Raw genomic sequence first — 23,364 nt, forward strand, 5'->3', positions numbered from 1 at the left:
CAGACTGGTTGGGTTATAGGAGCTGCTTTGTTTCTATAGCTTAGTGTGGAAAATGGTCCCGTCATACAAATCATTCTAAAACATGGTAGTTTATATTAGCCTACAAATGAAGCATTGAGATTATAGGAAGGAACAGTCTGGAAGTATACTGAATTACAATTCATACAAAGAAGGCAAAATATCTGTATACAGTCACTTACAGTACAGCATGTAATAATGTAATCGTGCCAAACCAAAATAAGAATTAGGGCATTATGCTGAATAATATCTGTTTTGTCCATGTTACAATTTCAGCATAGTTACTAAGGTGCTGATGAGCATATCAGTTGTGGGGTGCCATCAGAGAAGTCCAGCTATGTAGCTGTCATACCCCCTCCCCCCCACCACAATACCAACAGGCACTTTTACCTGGTCAGCTGAGCATGCACGTTTACATTTGACTGTCCAGCACAAGGTGAATTCCTGGCTGCTATATAAATACACAGAAATAGTTTATACCATGTTAAACATTTCTTATATGCAAATATTCAATTATTAATTAGCAAATAAAGACAATTGTAAGCAAAGCTCACACCCTTGCCACTCTGGAATATCTACCACCATTTGTCACAGCATTAGGGGGTGACTCAGATCTGATTGCTGCTGTGCGTTTTCGCATAGCGGGCGATTAGCAATAAACTGCGCATGCAAATATACACTCCCCTTGGATGGCGACTATCTGATCACAGGACAACCATTTTAGCAGCACAGCGATCAGATCTGAATCGCCCCCTCAGTTGTATGTGTTACTATGGGGAGCCACACCAACTGACCCCCAATCGCTGTCAGTGTGAAGCCACCAGGAATGGTGTGCAGCTGCAGCATCAGACAGGACAACATATCGAGTCATCAGCCCGCCCCCAGCCACGGTAGCCAATAAACCTCTTTTTGCTGGCTAACTATCTGCATGCCCCCAGAATCATGTATCATAGATAGGGCGAGCAGATAGACATTTGTTGGCTATGGATGATGGGGGCAGGCTGATTATCTAACTTGTCCTGTCTGATGCAGCGGCACCTGGTTACCGTTGACTTCATGCTGACCGTGAGTCCCAGCCTGCGATGTTGGGCAGTGCTTTGGCAGTCGGTATGGCTCCCTATTTACATTTTGAACTGAACTGCCCTACTATAGCAACCGCCACTGTTTAACACACCACTCAAGCTGTACTAGAAATGCTGGGCTGCCACTATAACTGCACAAGAATTCGTTTTAAACACATACAAGGTCACAAATGAAGCACAACTGATATTGGCATGAGATAAAGCTGCGGCTGCTGCATCGTTGTACTTCATACAGTGAGTCATACTTATACGCACACAAATGTACAAATGTCATAAAGCAGATTGATCCGTGCAGTCTAGTAAAGTAGTTTTGTTGCTTCACGTTGTTTTAATTGTGCGATTAAAATGTACATTTTGAGCGAGAAAGCTGCTCTGTGCGGCAAAGACACCTGGAACCTGGCGCGCTAAGAGGGGCTGTTTGGCATGACTGGTTAAGAAGATCTCGGCAGTCAGACTACTGATGACGGAATGCCGACACCAGCATACTGAATGGGGTCTCCAGCCCGATGTCCATGTTACAGCCAGGATCCCGAACCAACCACACACCACCACGCCAGACAGGTAAGCCACAGGGGTAGGTGGGTGTGTGTGCGCCCCAGGGGGGAGGGGGGAGTCTTTGGTTTAAGCTGCGGGGAGGATTAGGTTTAGGCACCCCCAAGTGAGGGTTAGGCTGCAGAGAGGGAGAGAGGTTTAGGCTGCGGGAAGGGATGAGGGGGTTAGGTTTAAGCACCTCCGGGGAGGGATAGGCTGTGTGGGGTTGGGAGGCTTAGGTTTAGGCTACAGAAAGTGAGGGTTTGGGGCCCAGGGGGGGGGGGGGGAAGGTAAGTCAGGATTCTAATCATCAGGATGCCGTGGTCGGTATTCTGACCGTCAGCATCCTAACCATGGGCATATTATGCCCAACCCGAAGCAACCAAATGTCTTTGGAGTATAGTCTGAGCTGGAAGCAAAAGCAAAAAAGCAAGAACATTTGTACTATACAATATACATATATAATAATGCAAGGGATGCAAATACATACATATGTTTTTTTGCATGCAGGCAGGAGCGGCACTTGCCGTGGGCAAGCAGGACTATTGGCCAGGGCGCCACGGCCATAAGGGCGCTGACGCAGCTGCCCCGCCTGCTTGCATGGAGCCATTATTTTACATATGTAAATGCAGCTCAGCGCAGTTAGCGCTGACCCTCCCACTTTTCCGTGCTGCCGCGCGGAGCGCCTGACGCCATCGCGCACTGCACGTCATTATGGAAGCTGCCGCATTAAGGATGAATGAGGCGCACACTGCACAGCACTTGCTCTTTGGTGTGGTGTCGGCGGCTCGATATCGCGCATGCTAGGAGTGTGCAGCATTACATGGTAACAGATGAAGTTCCTTGACATACATTTAATTTTGTCATGCATATTTAGATGGTTCTAAGTGTTTAAGATAAGTTCTGTATGATTTTTCCTCCCTTCCCTCCCCCTATAAACCAATTGACTGCTATTGTATGTGCCACCTGATATTTAAGGTGATGGCAGTAGCATGCATATACTTATTGCTGAAATGTCTTGTAATTCTGTGTATTTTAAAACAAGTTAAAATGTGTCGCAGATGACTGAGAATGCATTAAAATTAAATTTTATATTTTAATGAATTAATATAGTTTCATGTACGTGATGTTGTGCAGTATCACACTCTCTCTCTGAGTTGCTCTACCTGGCGTAATATGTAAAGGGATTCTGCTCTACTGTGGAGTAATGTGTGCAAAGAGCTCTGACATGGCAGAATGAGTATAAGGGGTACTACTGTGTGGTAATGGGACTGACGGACACTGCTGTGTGGTGTAACATGAATTGGTACTGTTATGTGGCCACGCCCCTTCCCCATTAAACCACGCCCCTAATTGGCATGCACTGTCCCTGTTTTGAAGGAGGGGTATGGGGGCGCCAAAGGAAACTTTCGCCCTGGGCGCCAGAAGGTGTAGAACCGGCCCTGCATGCAGGGTAAATACTGGCTGATTTTGGATGTAGCCCACAAACTCTGCACCGCTTTATTTTCCCACTGCAGTTTATATCTGAGTTTCGACATGCTGCCCTGAAATCTAAATCTCTGCATTTTAAATCTGTCCCACTTGCAGTACACCATGGTTTACCCAGGTACAAAGTTACTTGCTTGTTGTTGCTTTGCTCCCATCCGCCCCATTATGAGGTACATACATACATACATACATACATACATACATACATACATACATACATACAACATACATAAAACCAATTGTACATTCATAGCTATGGCTTTTGGTGATAATGGGCATATCACAAGCCATAATTGCGGCACAGGAGAGTAAACTATAACTTGCACGCAATGAGTGTTATTTAAAGCCTCCGGGCTAAATGTAATAGCCTCCGATATATTTAGCCCTCCATCTTCAAAACTCTTGAAAGACCACATTGTTACTTTTATAAATAAATAGCTACTGATGGGGATATATATCACTCTAAAAATGATAAATACTTTCTAACAACCGTTTTGTACAGCCGTGTCTTACTAGTAGACTAAATCTTCCATAATGTGCAATATTTTTGTGCATTTGACTGCACATTATTTTCTTTTTCCATTTATTTTGCCATGTGTGTTACTTGTCTTTTGATCTTTTTCTCTAACGTGAGAGTCATGGTGTCACAGCACAGGAGCTAACATTAAAATATCAGGGAGTGCATATTTCACCCACCATATGATGGAAAACTCCTATGTATAACCATGGTCAGTGGCAATACAAATATTAGTAATGCTCAAGCTGCCGCAGAGCTGGCACATGTGTCATGTTGCCGGTTGCTCCTAGGAGAGAACCGCTTGGCAGGGTTAGCTATCGGATACACCATGACCAGACAGGCTGGACAGCCCTGAGTTTATGGGTTGCGAAGGATAAGTCAGTGGGTTGGAGAAGGTAACAATTGTGAGGGGTGTAATATGGTATGCCGGCGGCCGGGCTCCCGGCGGCCAGCATACCGGCACCGTAATCCCGACCGCCGGCATACCGACAGCTGGGCGAGCGCAAATGAGCCCCTTGCGGGCTCGCTGTGCTCGCCACGCGCGCCGTGCTATCTATTTTCCCTCCAGGGGGGTCGTGGACCCCCAAGAGGGAGAAAAGTTGTCAGTATGCTGGGGGTCGGGATTCCGGCGCTGGGATGCTGATTGTTGGGGGCCCGGCCGCCGGCAACCTGAAGACCACCCAATTGTGAGGGACAAAACGCCAGAAGATAAACACATTTCCAAATTTGTCTCTGCAACAAACGGTAGGAGTGATGACCTTATTAATGCTGCATACAAGGGCAGGGGCACTGAGAGAGGGGGGACATTGATTACCTGGGCCCAGGTCTGGTGGAGGGACTCAATGGGGGCCCAGGTCCTTCCCCCTGACCTGGCAGCTCCCCAGCCCAGCACATGCTGCTGTGTGCTGGGCTGCAGTGTGGCTATTTTTTTTTTTCTTTGTATATTTCTCTAAGGGTGCATGGCCATGCCTCCTATGATTAAGCCATGCCCCCTTAACAGTGCCTGGGCCCAGCCAGGCTTTCTACTGCCCTGTACAGGGGAGTCATCTTAGTTCTACTTGACTTAACCTTTAGCACAATTCTGAAAGCAGGATGCAAATAAAAATGTGCAGTTGTCAGTGCTTGCAGAATAGCAGTGCACTGCCACTAGTGGTCTCTAAAGGGTATTGCAACAGGTCCTCACTGGTGGCTTTCTAATGCATTTTCTTCTTATTCAAAGCCTCTGTGCACCGTTTCTCCTTGGACAGGGTGTACCAAGCAGTTTGTCTGCCTGAAAAGGTGCCTTTCTTATCTCTTATATAAAAACAAACTCTGAGCTTTCGCATTCATTTTATAGTGATTGTTTATTGCAGTGCACTTCCAACATATGTGCTTTATGTAGGAACCCCATTAAAATTAATGTGACTTGCATTTTTCTATCTACCCGAGGTTCCACACCAGAATTAATTTGGTTTCTTGTCAAATCAATAGAGATTTCAGTATTACATTGAGTAGCTAATAAATGTATCACTGTTGTTATAAGAATGTGGGTAACTACCTCTCACAGAATTGCTTAAGAGCATGTACTAGGGGTTTATCCAGCAGGAACCCCACACTTCAATAATGTCATTCCTGGCACAATATTAATCATCTGTGTTGTAATGGGGTGAGGAAATGTATTATTTGAACTTAACCAGCATTTGTGTGTGCTCATGCATTACTGTATAGCAGAATAGACACTAACTGGCTACTACTAGTTGTTGTTGTTGTTTTTTATAGTTCTGCACAGCTCTGCCCATCTTGCTGTCCCTGGGGGCTTCCTTGCTACATGAATGCTAATCCCTGAGCATTAACTAAACCAGAAAACAGCTGGTTTGTAGTTTTGCTATCATAAACTAAAGCTGGGTACACACTATATAATGCATTCTCCAATATATCATTCCAGTGTGGATTGGAAGGATATATTGTACATATCATATAGTGTGTACCCCCAATCGGTCATTCCCAGCCATCATTCATTGAATTGTCCCATCGGATGTGCTGCATGTCCAGTGATAAGATTCCACGCCGACTTGGTGTAGTTACATGCAGCATGGAGTAAGACATTGTACCGCTGATCATAGAGTGTGTGTACAGGGGTGTAGTATGTTATGCCGGTGGTCGGGCTCCCAGCGGTCAGCATACCATCGCCGGAATCCCGACCGTAGCATACCGACAGCTGGGCGAGTGCAAATGAGCCCCTTGCGGGCACGGTGGCACGCAACGCTATCTATTCTCCCTCCAGGGGGGTCGTGGACCCCCAAGAGGGAGAAAAGCTGTCGGTATGCCGGTGGTCAGGATTCCGGCGCTGGTATGCTGACCGCCGGGAGCCCCCGCGCCCAGCAAACTGAAGACCACTCGTGTACAGCAGTGCAATGTATCGTTACGTTGCATTGCCAGGTTGCATCGTCGGAGGTCTGTAGTCTATTGAGTTGATATTTATTGTGTTGATTTGGATACCTTTAAAGCTTTCTATTTAAAACCTGATCCAGTAAACAATATAGTTTCAGTGCATTTGCCTTATAGTTATACCTGATATATTTATTGATGCAAAGGATCACAGCAAGTACACACGTTCAGTTGATGTCCTTATGGTCATACTCCAAATGTGCTCTGCACTAATCAGAAATTCTTACAGGATTATTTCATCAGACATTTAGGGGTATATGCAATTGCGGTCAAATTGCCGCAAATGTCGAAAAACGGGGCATTTTTGACAAAAAAAAAACCTGTCGAATTGGATTCGACAATGCAATACAGTACTTTTCGTCAAAAAACCTGCCGTTTCAGATTTTACTTTTTGCAATTCGACATTTTTCAAATTCGACATGTCTGCAGTGGTAAAAATGCGGCTTTTCGACAAAAGTATATTCAATTGAAGAATGTCAATTCGACAACAGTGCTTTTCAACAGTCATTTCGTCAATTTCATTCCGCCTCATTTTGCTGTCGTGATCTAATAAAAATTTAAAAAAACATGAATTTTTTGTGTCTGTTTTATTGCTAATAGCATATCTATTTATATTAGAAGGGATTATCTACTTGGTTTGTCTATTTATTTAGGAGCCACAAGTATTATTTAATATATTTCTCTGACGTCCTAGTGGATGCTGGGGACTCCGTAAGGACCATGGGGAATAGACGGCTCCGCAGGAGACTGGGCACATCTAAAGAAAGATTTAGGACTATCTGGTGTGCACTGGCTCCTCCCCCTATGACCCTCCTCCAAGCCTCAGTTAGATTTCTGTGCCCGGCTGAGCTGGATGCACACTAGGGGCTCTCCTGAGCTCCTAGGAAGAAAGTGTTTGTTAGGTTTTTTATTTTCAGTGAGACCTGCTGGCAACAGGCTCACTGCATCGAGGGACTAAGGGGAGAAGAAGCGAACCTACCTAAGTGGTGGTAGCTTGGGCTTCTTAGGCTACTGGACACCATTAGCTCCAGAGGGATCGAACACAGGACCCGACCTCGTCGTCCGTTCCCGGAGCCGCGCCGCCGTCCCCCTTACAGAGCCAGAAGCAAGAAGGTGGTCCGGAAAATCGGCGGCTGAAGACTTCGGTCTTATCCAAGGTAGCGCACAGCACTGCAGCTGTGCGCCATTGCTCCTCATGCACACCTCACACTCCGGTCACTGATGGGTGCAGGGCGCTGGGGGGGGGGGCGCCCTGAGCAGCAATACTGACACCTTGGCTGGCAAACTGGCACCATATATAGCCCCAGAGGCTATATAGGTGCTTTTTAACTCCTGCCAGAATCCATAAAAATGCGGGAGAAAGTCCGCGAAAAAGGGGCGGAGCTATCTCATTCAGCACACTGGCGCCATTTTTCCCTCACAGCTCCGTTGGAGGGAAGCTCCCTGGCTCTCCCCTGCAGTCAATACACTACAGAAAGGGTTAAAAAGAGAGGGGGGGCACAATTTAGGCGCAGTATACAATATATATAGGCAGCTATAAGGGAAAACACTCTTTATATGTGATATCCCTGTGATATATAGCGCCCTGGTGTGTGCTGGCATACTCTCCCTCTGTCTCCCCAAAGGGCTTTGTGGGGTCCTGTCCTCTGTCAGAGCATTCCCTGTGTGTATGCTGTGTGTCGGTACGGCTGTGTCGACATGTATGAGGAGGATAATGATGTGGAGGCGGAGCGAATGCCTGTAAATGTGATGTCACCCCCTGCGGGATCGACACCGGTGTGGTTGGACTTATGGAAGGATTACGTGAAAGTGTCAACTCCTTACACAAAAGGTCGACGACACAGAACAGCCGGCTACTCAGCTTGTGCCTGTTCCAGCGTCTCAAATGTCAGGGGGGGCTCTAAAAACGCCCGCTACCTCAGATGGCAGAAACAGATGTCGACACGGATACCGACTCCAGTGTCGACGACGATGAGACTAGTGTACCCTCCAAATAGGTCCACCCGTTACATGATTGAGGCAATGAAAAATGTATTACACATTTATGATAATACCCCAGGTACCACATAAAAGGGTATTATGTTTGGTGACAGAAAACTACCAGTAGTTTTTCCTGCATCTGAGAAATTAAATGAGGTGTGTGAGGAAGCGTGGTCTTCCCCCGGTAAGAAATTGATAATTTCTAAACGGTTATTGGCAGCGTACCCTTTCCCGCCAGAGGATAGGTCACGTTGGGAAACACCCCATAGGGTAGATACAGCGCTTACACGCTTATCAGAAAAGGTGGCACTACCGTCTCCGGATACGGCCGCCCTGAAGGAACCTGCTGATAAAAAGCAGGGGGTTACCCTGAGAGATATAGTCACACACTCGGGCATTATATTGCGACCAGTCGTTGCTTCGGCATGGATGTGCAGTGCTCCCGCTGCGTGGTCAGATTCCCTGTCGGAAAATAACTATGGATAGGGACAATATTTTGCTGACAATAGAGCATATAAAAGACGTGGTCTTATACATGCGTGATGCACAGAGGGATATTTGCCGGCTGGCATCAAAAATAAGCGCTAGGTCCATTGCCGCCAGACGGGGGTTATGGACTCGCCAATGGTCAGGCGATGCCGACTCGAATCGGCACATGGAAGTTTTGCCCTATAAGGGGGTAAAACTGTTTGGGGATGGTCTTTCAGACCTCGTTTCCACAGCTACTGCTGGGAAATCGACTTTTTTGCCACAGGCTACCCCACAACAAAAGAAAGCACCGTATCATCAAGTACAGTCCTTTCGGCCCCAGAAAAGCAAGAGGGCTAGAGGCTCATCCTTTCTGCCGAGAGGCAAAGGTAGAGGAAAAAGCTGCAGCGCACAGCTAGTTCCCAAGAGCAGAAGTCCTCCCTGCGTCCGGTAAGTCCACAGCATGACGCTGGGGCTGCTCAGGCGGACCCGGGTACGGTGGGGGCCCGTCTCAGAAATGTCAGCGCCCAGTGGGCTCTCTCACATGGATCCCTGGGTCCTTCAAGTAGTATCTCAGGGGTACAGGCTGGAGTTAGAGACGTTCTTCCCCCCGCCATTTCCTAAAATCTGCCTTACCGGCACCTCCCTCTGCCAGGGAGGCTGTGTTGGTGGCTATTCAACACTATAATCACAACAAGTGATTGTCAAGGTGCCCCTCCTTCAGCAAGGAAGGGGTTACTATTCCACAATGGTTGTGGTACCGAAACAGAACGGTTCGGTGAGACCCATCTTAAAATTAAAATACTTGAACTTTTATATCAGAAGATTCAAGTTCGAGATGGAATCGCTCAGGGCGGTTATTACGAGCCTGGACGAGGGGGATTACAGGGTCTCCCTGGACATCAAGGATGCGTACCTGCATGTCCCCATTTACCCTCCTCACCAGGAGTACCTCAGATGTGTGGTACAGGACTGTCACTATCAGTTCCAGACGCTGCCGTTGGAGTTGTCCACGGCACCGAAGGTCTTTACCAAGGTAACGGCCGAAATTATGATACTCCTTCGCAGGAAGGAAGTTTTTATTATCCCGTACTTGGACGATCTCCTGATAAAGGCGAGGTCCAAAGAACAGTTGGTAGTAGGGGTAGCACTCTCTCGGGAAGTGCTACAACAGCACGACTGGATTCTCAATATTCCAAAGTCACAGCTGGTCCCGACGACACGTCTTCTGTTCCTGGGAATGATTCTGGACACAGACCAGAAAAGAGTGTTTCTTCCAGTGGAAGCACACGAGTCCTGGAAAAAATGGTAGCTTCGTACGAAGCATAATTCCATTCGGAAGGTTCCACGCAAGGACGTTCCAGTGGGACCTGTGGGACAAATGGTCCGGGTCCCATCTACAGATACAACAGCGGATAACCCTGTCGGCAAGAAACAGGGTGTCGCTGCTGTGGTGGCTGCAGAGGGCTCATCTACTAGAGGGCCGCAGATTCGGAATACAGGACTGGGTCCTGGTGACCACGGAGGCCAGCCTTCGGGGCTGGGGTGCAGTCACACAGGGAAGAAATTTCCAAGGAGATTTCGCTTCACATAATTATTCTGGAGCTAAGGGCCATTTACAATGCCCTAAGCCAAGCAAGGCCCCTGCTTCAGAACCAGCCGGTACTGATCCATTCAGACAACATCACGGCGGTCGCCCATGTAAACAGACAGGGCGGCACAAGAAGCAGGATGGCGATGGCAGAAGCCACAAGGATTCTCCGATGGGCGACCTACACCCGGGAGAATGGGGACTTCTTCCAGAAGTTTTCCAAATGCGGGTAAACCGTTGGGAATGACCACGGGTGGACATGATGGCGTCCCGCCTCAACAAAAAGTTGAAAAGATATTGCGCCAGGTCAAGGGACCCTCAGGCGATCGCTGTGGACGCTCTGGTGACACCGTGGGTGTACCAGTCGGTTTATGTGTTTCCTCCTCTACCTCTCATACCAAGGGTGCTGAGAATAATAAGACTGCGAGGAGTGAAAACCATACTCATGGTTCCGGATTGGCCAAGAAGAGCTTGGTACCCGGAACTTCAAGAGATGCTGGCAGAGGACCCTTGGCCTCTGCCGCTCAGACAAGACCTGCTGCAGCAGGGACCCTGTCTGTTCCAAGACTTACCGCGGCTGCGTTTGACGGCATGGCGGTTGAACACCGGATCCTAAAGGAAAAGGGTATTCCGGAGGAAGTCATCCCTACCCTGATCAAAGCCAGGAAGGATGTCACCGCAAGACATTATTACCACATTTGGCGGAAATATGTTGCTTGGTGTGAGGCCATGAAGGCCCCGAAGGAGGAATTTCAACTGGGTCGATTCCTACACTTCCTGCAAGCAGGGGTGACGTTGGGCCTCAAATTGGGGTCCATCAAGGTCCAGATTTCGGCTCTGTCGATTTTCTTCCAGAAAGAACTGGCTTCACTGCCTGAAGTTCAGACTTTTGTCAAAGGAGTTCTGCATATTCAGCCTCCTTTTGTGCCCCAAGTGGCACCTTGGGATCTCAATGTGGTTTTGGCATTCCTGAAATCACATTGGTTCGAATCACTTAAGACTGTGGAATTAAAATATCTCACGTGGAAAGTGGTCATACTGTTGGCCCTGGCTTCGGCCAGGCGGGTTTCAGATTTGGCGGCTTTGTCTTGAAAAAGCCCTTATCTGATTTTCCAGATGGATAGGGCAGAATTGAGGACTCGTCCTCCGTTTCTCCCGAAGGTGGTCTCAGCTTTTCACTTGAACCAACCTATTGTGATGCCTGCGGCTACTAGGGACTTGGAGGATTCCAAGTTGCTGGACGTAGTCAGGGCCCTGAAAATTTATGTTCCAGGACTGCTGGAGTCAGAAAAACTGACTCGCTGTTTATCCTGTATGCACCCAACAAGCTGGGTGCTCCTGCTTCTAAGCAGTCTATTGCGCGCTGGATTTGTAGCACTATTCAGCTGGCACATTCTGCGGTAGGATTACCGCAGCCTAAATCAATAAAAGCCCATTCCACAAGGAAGGTGGGCTCATCTTGGGCGGCTGCCCGAGGGGTCTCGGCTTTACAACTTTGCCGAGCAGCTACTTGGTCAGGGGCAAACACGTTTGCTAAATTCTACAAATTTGATTCCCTGGCTGAGGAGGACCTGGAGTTCTCTCATTCGGTGCTGCAGAGTCATCCGCACTCTCCCGCCCGTTTGGGAGCTTTGGTATAATCCCCATGGTCCTTACGGAGTCCCCAGCATCCACTAGGACGTCAGAGAAAATAAGATTTTACTCACCGGTAAATCTATTTCTCGTAGTCCGTAGTGGATGCTGGGCGCCCATCCCAAGTGCGGATTGTCTGCAATACTTGTACATAGTTATTGTTACAAAAATCGGGTTTTGTTGTGTGCCATCTCTTCAGAGGCTCCAATTGTTATCATACTGTTAACCGGGGTTCCTATCACGTGTTATATGGTGTGATTGGTGTGGCTGGTATGAGTCTTACCCGGGATTCAAAATCCTTCCTTATTGTGTCAGCTCTTCCGGGCACAGTTCCTAACTGAGGCTTGGAGGAGGGTCATAGGGGGAGGAGCCAGTGCACACCAGATAATCCTAAATCTTTCTTTAGATGTGCCCAGTCTCCTGCGGAGCCGTCTATTCCCCATGGTCCTTACGGAGTCCCCAGCATCCACTACGGACTACGAGAAATAGATTTACCGGTGAGTAAAATCTTATTTTTTTTAAAGAATTATTTTTTTTTTACTGACTAAAATAATATGGAGAGATCAGAGCATGTTTTTCGGTGGGAATGGGTTAAAATTTCAGAAAAAAAAATGCGTGGGGTCCCCCCTCCTAAGCATAACCAGCCTCGGGCTCTTTGAACCGGTCCTGGTTGTAAAAATACGGGGGGGAAAATGACATGGGATCCCCCGTATTTTAACAACCAGCACCGGGCTCTGCATCCGGTCCTGGTGCCAAAAATACGGGGGACAAAACACGTAGGGGTCCCCCGTATTTTTAACACCAGCACCGGGCTCCACTAGTCAGAGAGATATTGCCACAGCCGGGGGACACACTTATATCGGTCCCTGCGGCCCTGGCATTAAATCACTAACTAGTCACCCCTGGCCGGGGTACCCTGGAGGAGTGGGGACCCCTTAAATCAAGGGGTCCCCCTCCAGCCACCCAAGTGCCAGGGGTGAAGCCCGAGGCTGATAGCCTTGTGTCAAAAAAAAAAGAATATTGTTTTTTGTAGCAGAACTACAAGTCCCAGCAAGCCTCCCCCGCAAGCTGGTACTTGGAGAACCACAAGTACCAGCATGCCGGGGGGAAACGGTCCCGCTGGTACCTGTAGTTCTACTACAAAAAAATACCCAAATAAAAACAGTACACACACACTGTGACAGTATAACTTTATTACATATATGCACACCGACATACACACATACTTACCTATGTTGACACAAAGTGTCGGTCCCCTTGTCCACGTAGAATCCTCGGGGTTACCGCTGACTGCAAACTTCCCACCATTGGATACAATGGAGCGCCTATGCGCTACCGTGTATCTCGAGTGCGCCGTCTGACAGCTCAGACGCGCGCACAGCCAATCGGGAGAGTGCCACGACGTGGCGCTACCTGATTGGCTGAAGGGACCCTCTTTGACAGCAGTTACGGGGGGTTCCGGCAGTCGGGGAAAGGGGTCCCATGTGTAAACATGGGACCCCTTTCATTGCGTGGTCCGTGGTTTCCGTTTTTTTATTTTGCCAAGTATGTGGATTACAAACTAAGAGGACCGATCTACCCCGGATTGTTGTAAGTATAATTTTATGTAGAGGTACCCCGTGGATTCTACGTGGACAAGGGGACCGACACTTCGTGTCAACATAGGTAAGTATGTGTGTATGTCGGTGTGCATGTATGTAATAAAGTTATACTGTCACGGTGCGTGTGTACTGTTTTTATTTGGGTATTTTTTTTGTAGTAGAACTACAGGTACCAGCGGGCCCGTTTCCCCCCCGCATGCTGGTACTTGTGGTTCTCCAAGTACCATCTTGCGGGGAGGCTTGCTGGGACTTGTAGTTCTACTACAAAAAACAATATTCTTTTTTCTGACACATGGCTATCAGCCCCCCATCCGCCACCCTTGGATGGGGGGGGGACAGCCTCGGGCTTCACCCCTGGCCCTTGGGTGGCTGGAGGGGGGGACCCCTTGATTTAAGGGGTCCCCACTCCTCCAGGGTACCCCGGCCAGGGGTGACTAGTTAGTGATTTAATGCCAGGGCCGCAGGGACCGATCTAAAAGTGTCCCCCGGCTGTGGCATTATCTCTCTGACTAGTGGAGCTCGGTGCTGGTGTTAAAAATACGGGGGACCCCTACGTGTTTTGTCCCCAGTATTTTTGGCACCAGGACCGGACGCAGAGCCCGGTGCTGGTTGTTAAAATACGGGGGATCCCGTGTCATTTCCCCCCCTGTATTTTTACAACCAGGACCGGCTCAAAGAGCCCGAGGCTGGTTATGCTTAGGAGGGGGGACCCCACGCATTTTTTTCAGGGTTTTTTTTTAACACTTTTGTGCCGTCCATGAAGTCGAATCCAGGACGCACACTATCGTCAATTGGTCCGTTTTTCGACAGCGGGACTGTCGAATCCGTTTTTTATTGAATATGTCGAGTTTGGGTCCCGACTGTCGAATTGTGTCGAATCCAAAAACGGTCGAATTCCAGCCGGAATTCGACCGCAATTGCATATACCCCTTAGAATGTTATGTTGGCTATAGTAGACACAATTTGCTCTAAAAAATACAGTAAGCATAAAAATACAATAAGGCATAATGTTATTAATGTTATTAATGAACGTGTGTGTTGTATCCCAGGAATTATTCGTTAGTGAACAGCATGAATATATTTATTATGATACTGTATGTCACTACAAATAATTATGAACAATTTGGTGAACAATAACACATATTTGTATGATCTGTAACTTGGTATCAGACATCCTCTATGTTTGGATATTGTTGTAATAGGATGTGGTCTAGTTTGTGATACTTGACTGTGAAAGAAAAGAGAAACCTGGAGCAGTATTCCTGCAGTTTTGCTATCTGAAATGTGTTGGTGGCAGGTGTCCAATCAGCCCTATTTACACACTGCTGTGAGTGCTTCAATCATTTTAACTTCTTTGGAGTGTCAGGCCTTGGAGAAGAGATTGTTAACCGGAAGGGTGAGTTCATCAGAAGTGCAAAGGTACCGGACATGGGTTCTGCCACTTAGAATCATAGCTCCATGTTTTGTTAATATTTACTATTTAGCAAACTGCCTGTGAGGGAAATGTTGCTACTTAATATAGTGTCCCTGTATTATTCATTTTTATTACTTCACCACTTCTCTTGCTTAGAAAAAGCAGTTGCCAAAAATAATATCTGCACAACTGTGAGCCCACTTGGGGGTGTTATCTTAACTAATGGTGCCACCTAATCTGTTTTTGCGGTACATCTTGTTCATATTGTTAATTTCTTCAAAACCATGGAATATGTTGATGCTTTATAAATAAGATGCATGAAATAATATCTTTCTTTTGTAGGCAAGTATTTAAAATATATTGCAGCTTTATAATGTTGTGTCTAATGAGCATGTTATGTTGGCAAATGTCAGTCCATATTAATGTTGCGGTCTTCTACATATATAGCTGTCCAAGTAGGAAAAAGGTCTAGAAATTGTGTTCGTATGTTGTCATATATTGCCTCATGATATGTGGAGAGCTGTAAATGTGCTTTTTGGTATACCACTCATCGAAAATAAATTAAATTATGTACGGTTATAAAAGAGAAAATGGGATCCCAAGGGCGCTAAATCTTTTATTAATTCGAGGTTTAACTTCCTCACATAGATAAAATAATTGTTATTCATAAAATAGACAATGAATACATAAATCTTGCTTCAAATCGTCTCTGATGAAATCACATAAAAAATTCTTCAATAAAAACTATTTATATTGGTACAATTCAACTGAAACAATGATGAATTTCTGACAGATTCTTCCTCAAAGTAATCAGAAATATTGACAATAACCTTCTTTGAGGTAATCAGATATGTTGACAATAACCCCATATGTATGGTTATGTTTAAATGACACTTATGAGCAAGCACAAGAATGGGAGGAGTCTAACTTTCCATGTTTATACATAATGTAGAAATTCTGCATACAATATTTTAACCTGCTGGATGCTTTCTATAATAAATTAATGTTTTCCATCTTCTTGTAACTGGCCTCCACTCTACTGTGCCATTATCTCATATTGTGTATATATTGACATATATGGTGTTGACTCTAAGGGGGTAATTCAATTCTTACGTGGGACTTTGAATTAATTCCCAACATCGCCACTATGAGAATGCATGGGATTAACCACGTAAGTAGCTTCTTCCCATGCTAAGTGCTTGGTGTGATGCAGTCAAGAAGGATGCAAGCAGACATCCACGATAAATACAGTCTCTGTGCTGGTAGGATGTCATTTGAATAGCTCTGAGCTAAATTTCCACTTAATTGAATTGCTCCTTTAGAGAGGAACAATAAATTGTGGGTATGTATGTGTGATACAATGGGGGAGATTCAAATGTTTGAAAAGTCAGTTGGGTGTCTGTTTTTTCCTTTCTATTAGATAGGAATAAACAGACACCCAACCGACTTTTCAAACATTTGAATCTCCCCCATTGTATGTATATGCTGTGAAAAATGATAGTACTAAGAGGGTATTTAAAATCAACTGTATCAGTGGCATGCTAGAATTAATGTTTATTCATATGTTTACTACTGCATCAACTACTCTGTGTGTTACAATTATGTGAAACTGTTAAAAACAGAATAAGGCAGGAAAATAAAAACAGAATGTTCATTAGATGTATGTTGCTGCAGAAAGAAGGAGCTTGCGAGATTTGATCTGTAATAAAAACATCATAGGCCTATTTAGCATGCCTAAACAATGTCCTGAGGTATTTGCTGCTAAGAGTTTATGTGTGGAGAACAAGAGTGATGGAAGATTTAGAAAAATAGCTATTAATTCATACCTCCCAACTCTCTCCTGATTTCGTCAGGGAAAGTATGTAATGAGACTGATCCACCATCCTGTGATTTGTGGTGGTTTAGGAGATATTCCTCTGTCACAAGCTCTCAATATTTGTGCCTACATTGCTTGTGGCAATAAAAAAACAACCTGTGTTTTGTAGTTGGGGATGTGGCCCAGCACTTCATAGATGCTAAGCAACCCCCACTTAGGTATCCAGTACCATTTTCTACACATTTAATTGTTGGCGTCCTTACAAGTATGTTGCTTACTTAGGGAAAAATTCAATTAGCCCTGTTAATTTAACAAGGATGAAAAAGATGGTAGCCTTGGGCTTTATTGGCTGGGGCTGATCAATTTCTGACCTTTTTTCTCACCCGTTAAGTTAACCTGCTATCGGACACTAACACAGAATCCGGGAAAAGTTCACGGACTTATGTGTTACCACTGTGTTTGCATCCGATAACAGGCTATTTATCACTCATTTAGTTAGTAAACCATGTTAATTGCAACCTGTGTGCTACCTTTTCTCTGCTAATCTAGCCTCATTATAAAGCAGGGAGATTATTACCATGTATCTTAACTGATCATCAGTAAACAAGAGAAAATAAATTTTCCTTCCTGGGATAGCGATGCATATTGGTCAACAGAGGTCTTTGTCTAAAGGGCCCCATACACTAGGACGATTTCATACAATTCCGATATATCCGTCTGATATATTGTATGAAATTGTGTACAATCGTATGTTTTTTAGATCGTATCCAATCTGATGTGCGTCCCCGTGGCTGTCGGATAGGATCCCCTAGGTCGTTGGTGCTGCACTAATGATATATCGGAATTGGATGGAATCAGATTAAAAAAGTGTGTTTTTTGTGCATGTGATATATCGCATGGATGTATTACAGGGAAGTTTGACTGGCATTCTCAGGACACTCCCAGCCCCCGTAGCCCTCTATCCAGCCCATCAGATATATCTTATGGTACAATTGTATGCCGTAGGATATATTGCATGCAATGTATAGCGGCTTCATCAATCGCATGCAATATATCTTATGCAAAAATAGCACAACATTACCAAATCATATGGAATCACTCCCGGGAAGGTCCCGGGGGGAATTCAAGGATAACTACAACCGACTTCAGCCTCAAACATATCGTTGTAGTGTATGGGGCCAACAAGTTCAGAAGCTGTTCAGCTATTCTGCTGGTTCTTTTAAATATTTACTTGTTCTTTTTCCTTTCAAGCAGTTAACGCATTGCTGACTGTCCTGGTCAGACTCGGAGATCATTAGCAAGCTGTTATTTAACTAGCTTCTCTAATGTTGCAGAGTTCCTATAACTTAGATGGTTTCCATATGGATGCCGTTCATATACGGGTCCTACTTAGTGGTGCTGACTGCTTCTTTAAAATTCATTTGGTACAATTCATCGGTGATTTTTATTTTATTTTATTTTTTTCATGCAGGCTACATTAACATCCAAAAAGGATATATAATTCTGCATCAATTAGCTGTAGCATGGTAATTGATGTGTCACTCAAATGTCACAAAGTTTTAGAGGTTGTTCAACATCAGCATCAAGCTCAGTCAGAAATACAAGAAAAAAGCGAATCAATACTAAAATCAGTTTAAAGATCAGCAAGATGTAATGAGAACACGCTAGTCGTTATGGGGTCTATTCATGAAGAAGTGAAAACAGTGGAGAAACAGTCCAGTGGAGTAGTTGCCCATGGCAACCAATCAGCATCTCCCTTACATTTTATAGAATGTACTTGGTAAAGGCTTGCTTCAAAGCTGATTGGTTGCTATGGGCATCTTCTCCACTGGTCCCTTTTCTCCACTCTTTTCTCCAGTGTTTTTCACTGCTTCATGAATAGACCCCCTTTGTGTCCTACATGGATTTAGAGGTGATACAGAGTTGTGGAGGAAGGAGGAAAACTGCCTATCCATGGGATTTCCCAGCTCCAGACCTTGGAAACCTAACCAAGGTGGGACTTGTGTTCTAAGTAGTTGTCAAGTGGGGGTGTTAGAATAATGAAAAACAAATAATACTAGTATTCTTCTAGACACCATCAAATAAGTCCTTACTACTTATATATTTATTTTATAATGGAAATAAATAATGTTTTTCTAGGTGTATATTACTTTCGGAAAATAAGAGAATATGTGCCAGCTAGTCTTACTTTAATTTTTCTGCGTTTTCTTGTCATTTTAGTGAGGTGTCTCAAGAAGATCCTGATGATTACTTGGGTATTCTTCACTCCGACGAAGAGGAAATTCTCAATAGCTCTGATGAAGAAGAGTTTAGCTCAGATTCTAGCAAAGCCGATCTTGATAACTTGGAATACAAATTGGTGCGTAGACCAGTGATACATAATAAATGCATATAACCAAATCTAGAACATTACAAACTCTACTTGGCAGTGAGTGCTGAACGGATTGAACTATTCAGTTTGGATAGTCACATGTATGGCCACTCAGCACTTGGGATGAGATCTATCACAGCTTGTAGAGAGATAAAGTGGAGAGAGATAAAGTATCAATCAGCTTCTGTCATGTTACAGGCTGTGTTTGAAAAATAACAGGAGCTGATAGGTTGGTACCTTATCCCCCCCCCCCTCTCTCTCTCTCCAAGGTTTAATACATCTCCCAATTTAGACTTGATGATCAGAATTGGCTGATTTGCGGTCTGATTTAAAGAGGAGGGGAAAAGCTAAACTTGACTAGGAAATAGCCAACAATTCACTATTTAGCAAGTGTTTGAACATGCCATAAAGCCCCTTAGTAATGACGTTGTTAATCACTTAATAGTAATTCTAGTCAGGTTGGCTGTTCTCTATTTACATACATTAAACAAACTTATATAATTAAAGGTTAACATTGCTCCTCACCTCTCTGGGTGGAATTCATGTGTTTTGCACCCCGGCAGCCTCTACATGGCGCCTGATGGAGCAATTCCAGTGTTGCTCCATTCTGGTGCACACAGCCGCTGTCACTGACATTACTGTTACGTAGTCAGGGACGGATCTAGACATTTCTTTTAGGGGGGGCGGTTTAAGAATCTATGCGGACTCCTCCCCTCTCTACTCATTACTCCTCCCACTTCTAGTCCAGCCCCTCCCAAACACAAAATATTAAACTTTCAAAGCAATGGGGAATTTAGCTGTTTTTGTGTGTGAGATAAGAGTAGTATTTTATTTTTTATTAAATTGTATTGTGATGCTAACTAATAAATGAGCAGCAGTGGGGGTCAGGGTGAAAGTCTGTGGCTGCACCTAAGAAAGGTGTACAGAACTGCCCATAGTCTGTCTGAGAGGAGACATGTCTCATGTTACAAGCAGGCTGCACAGACCTCTCTCTTCACCCAGTGCTGCTGCTATCACACAGAATGCATGTCTCTCTTCACTGATTGCTGAAGTCTGACCTGTAAGCAGACATCAGCTAAGTTGCCCAGTGCACACATACGGGACACTGACCTCCGTTACAAGCTGCAGACAAGGAGATTGGAATTTCTGGGGGGAGAAGGAAGGTGAGGAGGGGGGCTCCTCTTGCAGCTCAGTCAGGAGACATGATGCAGGGCAGACACTGGTGAGACGCGAGAGACTCCCAATCCCAGTAATGCTTTGCAACAGGCTGACCAGGCTCACACACAGGGAGACCAGGGGAGAGAGGAGGAGCAGGGGAGGAAGGCCAGCTCTGATTGGCTTGGACTCGGGAGAGCTCTCTCCTCCCTCTGCACAAGTGCTCAGCTCAATCCCGTCTATCTGTCTCACCCAGCTGTGACTCGCTCTGCTGTGGGAGGGGCTAATGCAGATCTCCGGTACACTGTGTGCACAGCAGCACATGGAATGGAGCTGTATGTTAGGGGGGGCGGTCGCCCCGTTCGCCCCCCCCTAAATCCGGCCCTGTACGTAGTTCCGTCATTTTGACGAGCCGGTAACTAGTATGATTATATGATCCCATCTCAATTCTTAACTGCTGACTTTTGCCATATCCTTAATATTTTGTCACACAATTTCTACAGTTACTATTATTTTTTTATACTCCATAACTAGATTTCAGGGTTTTTATTTTTAGGCTTACTGTAGAAATCTAACAAATCGAAAAAAAAAACCAAATCATTTGAGATATCCCATTGAAATACATGTGGTAAACAAAGTATAACACAGCTGACAGCTGTGTTATCCATACATATGGCCAACTTCCCGAAAACCCAAACTCCACTTAATCACACCAAGTTCTCTTTACTTTTGCGACATTTAGCTCAGAAATAGCTGTAAGATTTACATGTGAAGCTATGAAAAAGTAACAAACATTTTCTATTTACTAAAAGGAAATCAATGTGTGAACTCTGTTCTCTATTCTCTGTTAAGGGAGCCAACTCTAAAGTTATGGACTTCCACGTTATACTGTGTACTTTTATATGCCTTATTAAAAAACTTTCTCTAGACTTAGGTTAGGGAGACTCATACGTATTTGCTGCCACTTCATTCAATGATATTATGGGAGAAATCCAATTACCAGTGATGAATTCGCAGGTGCGAGTAAGTGCAGCTGTATGCAACACTTACGGTACCACCAACTTGCAGATTTTTGTTCACAGACCCTTAGAGCTGTGAGCAGTAATGTGCAAGCCCAGCATTAGAAAGGTCGCTAGGGGTGCGACTTTCAGTGACAAACGCAGGATTTCTAGAGGGGGGTTTCCAAATGCAATCCACAATCTCCCACTTGGCGGAACATGGAATACAGTACAGGTTGAGTATCCCATATCCAAATATTCCGAAATACGGAATATTCCGAAATACGGACTTTTTTGAGTGAGATAGTGAAAACTTTGTTTTTGATAGCTCAATGTACACAAACTATGTTTAATACACAAAGTTATTAAAAATATTGTATTAAATGACCTTCAGGCTGTGTGTATAATGTGTATATGGAACATAAATGAATTGTGTGAATGTAGACACACTTTGTTTAATGTACAAAATGATAAAAAAATATTGGCTAAAATGGCCTTCAGGCTGTGTGTATAAGGTGTATATGTAACATAAATGCATTCTGTGCTTAGATTTAGGTCCCATCACCATGATATCTCATTATGGTATGCAATTATTCCAAACTACGGAAAAATCCCATATCCAAAATACCTCTGGTCCCAAGCATTTTGGATAAGGGATACTCAACCTGTATTAATATTTAACACAATATATGGTCTATAGTATAGGCTGCATCAAACATATTTAAATAATATAAATAAGATAAGTAATCAGGAAAAGGTTAAACATACTATAAATAAATACATAAACATAATAGAACCAGTACTGCACTTTCTATGCAAACATTCTCCCACCTCATGGTAAGGCTCCTGTCTCTTCTTCCTGGTAGCTACTCTCTGGTCCAGTGCACTGATTGAGGACTCAGAAACACATACACAGCAAACTTGGTAGAAGAATCTTCTATCTCTGGACATGTGCAGCAGCTCTGCTCTGTCCCTTAAATTGCATGATGTGGCGGTAGCTCTAGTAATCGTATTATATACCATTGCTATTTTTGTTATAATTTGCGCAACTTGCCAAGAGGAGGGGGGTTTCTGGGCAACCAGAACCCCCCCCCCTGCGTTTGCCTATGACTTTGGGTGCTGTTGCCGGTGTTAAGATGCCGCTGCAACGACAACTACCACACTTCTTGGGGAATAGGATTTCCCCTTACATATTATTCTTCCAAAGTAAAAAAAAAAAAAGTACAGCCCACAAGTTATGTAGAAATACAACCATGCATGGTTCCCATTCATCTAAGGCAAAAGTCAAAATTGGTCATGATCAGTGTTTAATTGGGGCATGAAGGGCCCATCAAGGAGTGCATTTGTAAGGGCCCAAGCTTAATTTGTGTGGCCAGCCACAAGATGGGGTCTGACCAGCCATCACAGAGGGACTTGGACAATTATTAGAGAAGACACGGTCAGCCTGCAGAGAACAGGGCCCTTTTATAAGGAGTCAGGAGGGCTAATATTGGTGTCATGTCTACAGAACTAAAACAAGCACCCAAGTTCATGGTTCTGGTTCACTAAGTTAATGACCCTCTAATAGAGTAACAATGCATGCCTTCCTACCTCTGTCTGTCTGTTTTTACCCAGTTTTGTTCTATTACTGTAGTTCTAATTGTAAAGCGCAACGGAATATGCTGCACTATATAAGAAACTGTTAATAAATAAATAAATATCTTGAGTGCACAATCTAGAACCTGATCTACAGAGGAAGGTCCCATGGGGATTTCCCTTGTACACCTGTGGGTTAGTACTATTCTGGTCACAGGAACTTCTCATGCTGGGATCATACCCTCTAGACTTGTCCACTAATACCCACTAAACTGACAGATATACACGGCTGCCATTTTAACATGTACTCTTACATGCAGAAAACCAAGTCACAGAAGAAGTCAAAGGTTTATTACATTGCCAAGGAGATCATGAGCTCAGAGAAAGTGTAAGTTGTGTTTTCACTCATTTACTGTTTGTTGACATTTTTTACTTTTGCTTTGAAGTGCTTCTTTTTTTAAATGTAATAATTTTTTTTTTAATTGAACAGGTTTGTTGATGTCCTTAAGCTGTTGCATATTGTGAGTAAAATTCCACTTTATTTGCCATATGCCTTATACTTTTTTCCTGACTATATTTTCCTTTTCACCTTTCCTTCCAGTAATTTATTAGCTTTATTTTTTTGTTCCTTTAAAAAGACTAAAAACCACAAGCATCTACATTATAACAGGACCCAAACTACTTTCACGTTCATTATTTA

General features: G+C 44.6%; 1 protein-coding gene and 1 long non-coding RNA gene across 2 annotated transcripts in view; one reads left to right on the plus strand and one right to left on the minus strand.

The window, feature by feature from the left end:
• LOC134932827 (uncharacterized) overlaps positions 1 to 20,247 on the minus strand; it is a 121,525-nt gene extending 101,278 nt beyond the window's left edge. Inside the window, exons 1-2 of the long non-coding RNA XR_010179499.1 lie at positions 20,047 to 20,247; positions 18,754 to 18,859 (exon numbers count right to left, since the gene is read on the minus strand). This is a non-coding gene — a long non-coding RNA (uncharacterized LOC134932827). The remainder of the gene's footprint in view (positions 1 to 18,753; positions 18,860 to 20,046) is intronic.
• FGD6 (FYVE, RhoGEF and PH domain containing 6) overlaps positions 1 to 23,364 on the plus strand; it is a 225,393-nt gene that overhangs the window by 116,974 nt on the left and 85,055 nt on the right. The window contains exons 3-5 of the mRNA XM_063927602.1: positions 18,786 to 18,924; positions 22,985 to 23,052; positions 23,155 to 23,185. Coding sequence (XP_063783672.1) covers positions 18,786 to 18,924; positions 22,985 to 23,052; positions 23,155 to 23,185 — 238 coding nt within the window. The remainder of the gene's footprint in view (positions 1 to 18,785; positions 18,925 to 22,984; positions 23,053 to 23,154; positions 23,186 to 23,364) is intronic.

Source organism: Pseudophryne corroboree, chromosome 6 (genome assembly GCF_028390025.1).
Source record: "Pseudophryne corroboree isolate aPseCor3 chromosome 6, aPseCor3.hap2, whole genome shotgun sequence".
Taxonomy (NCBI): Eukaryota; Metazoa; Chordata; class Amphibia; order Anura; family Myobatrachidae; genus Pseudophryne; species Pseudophryne corroboree.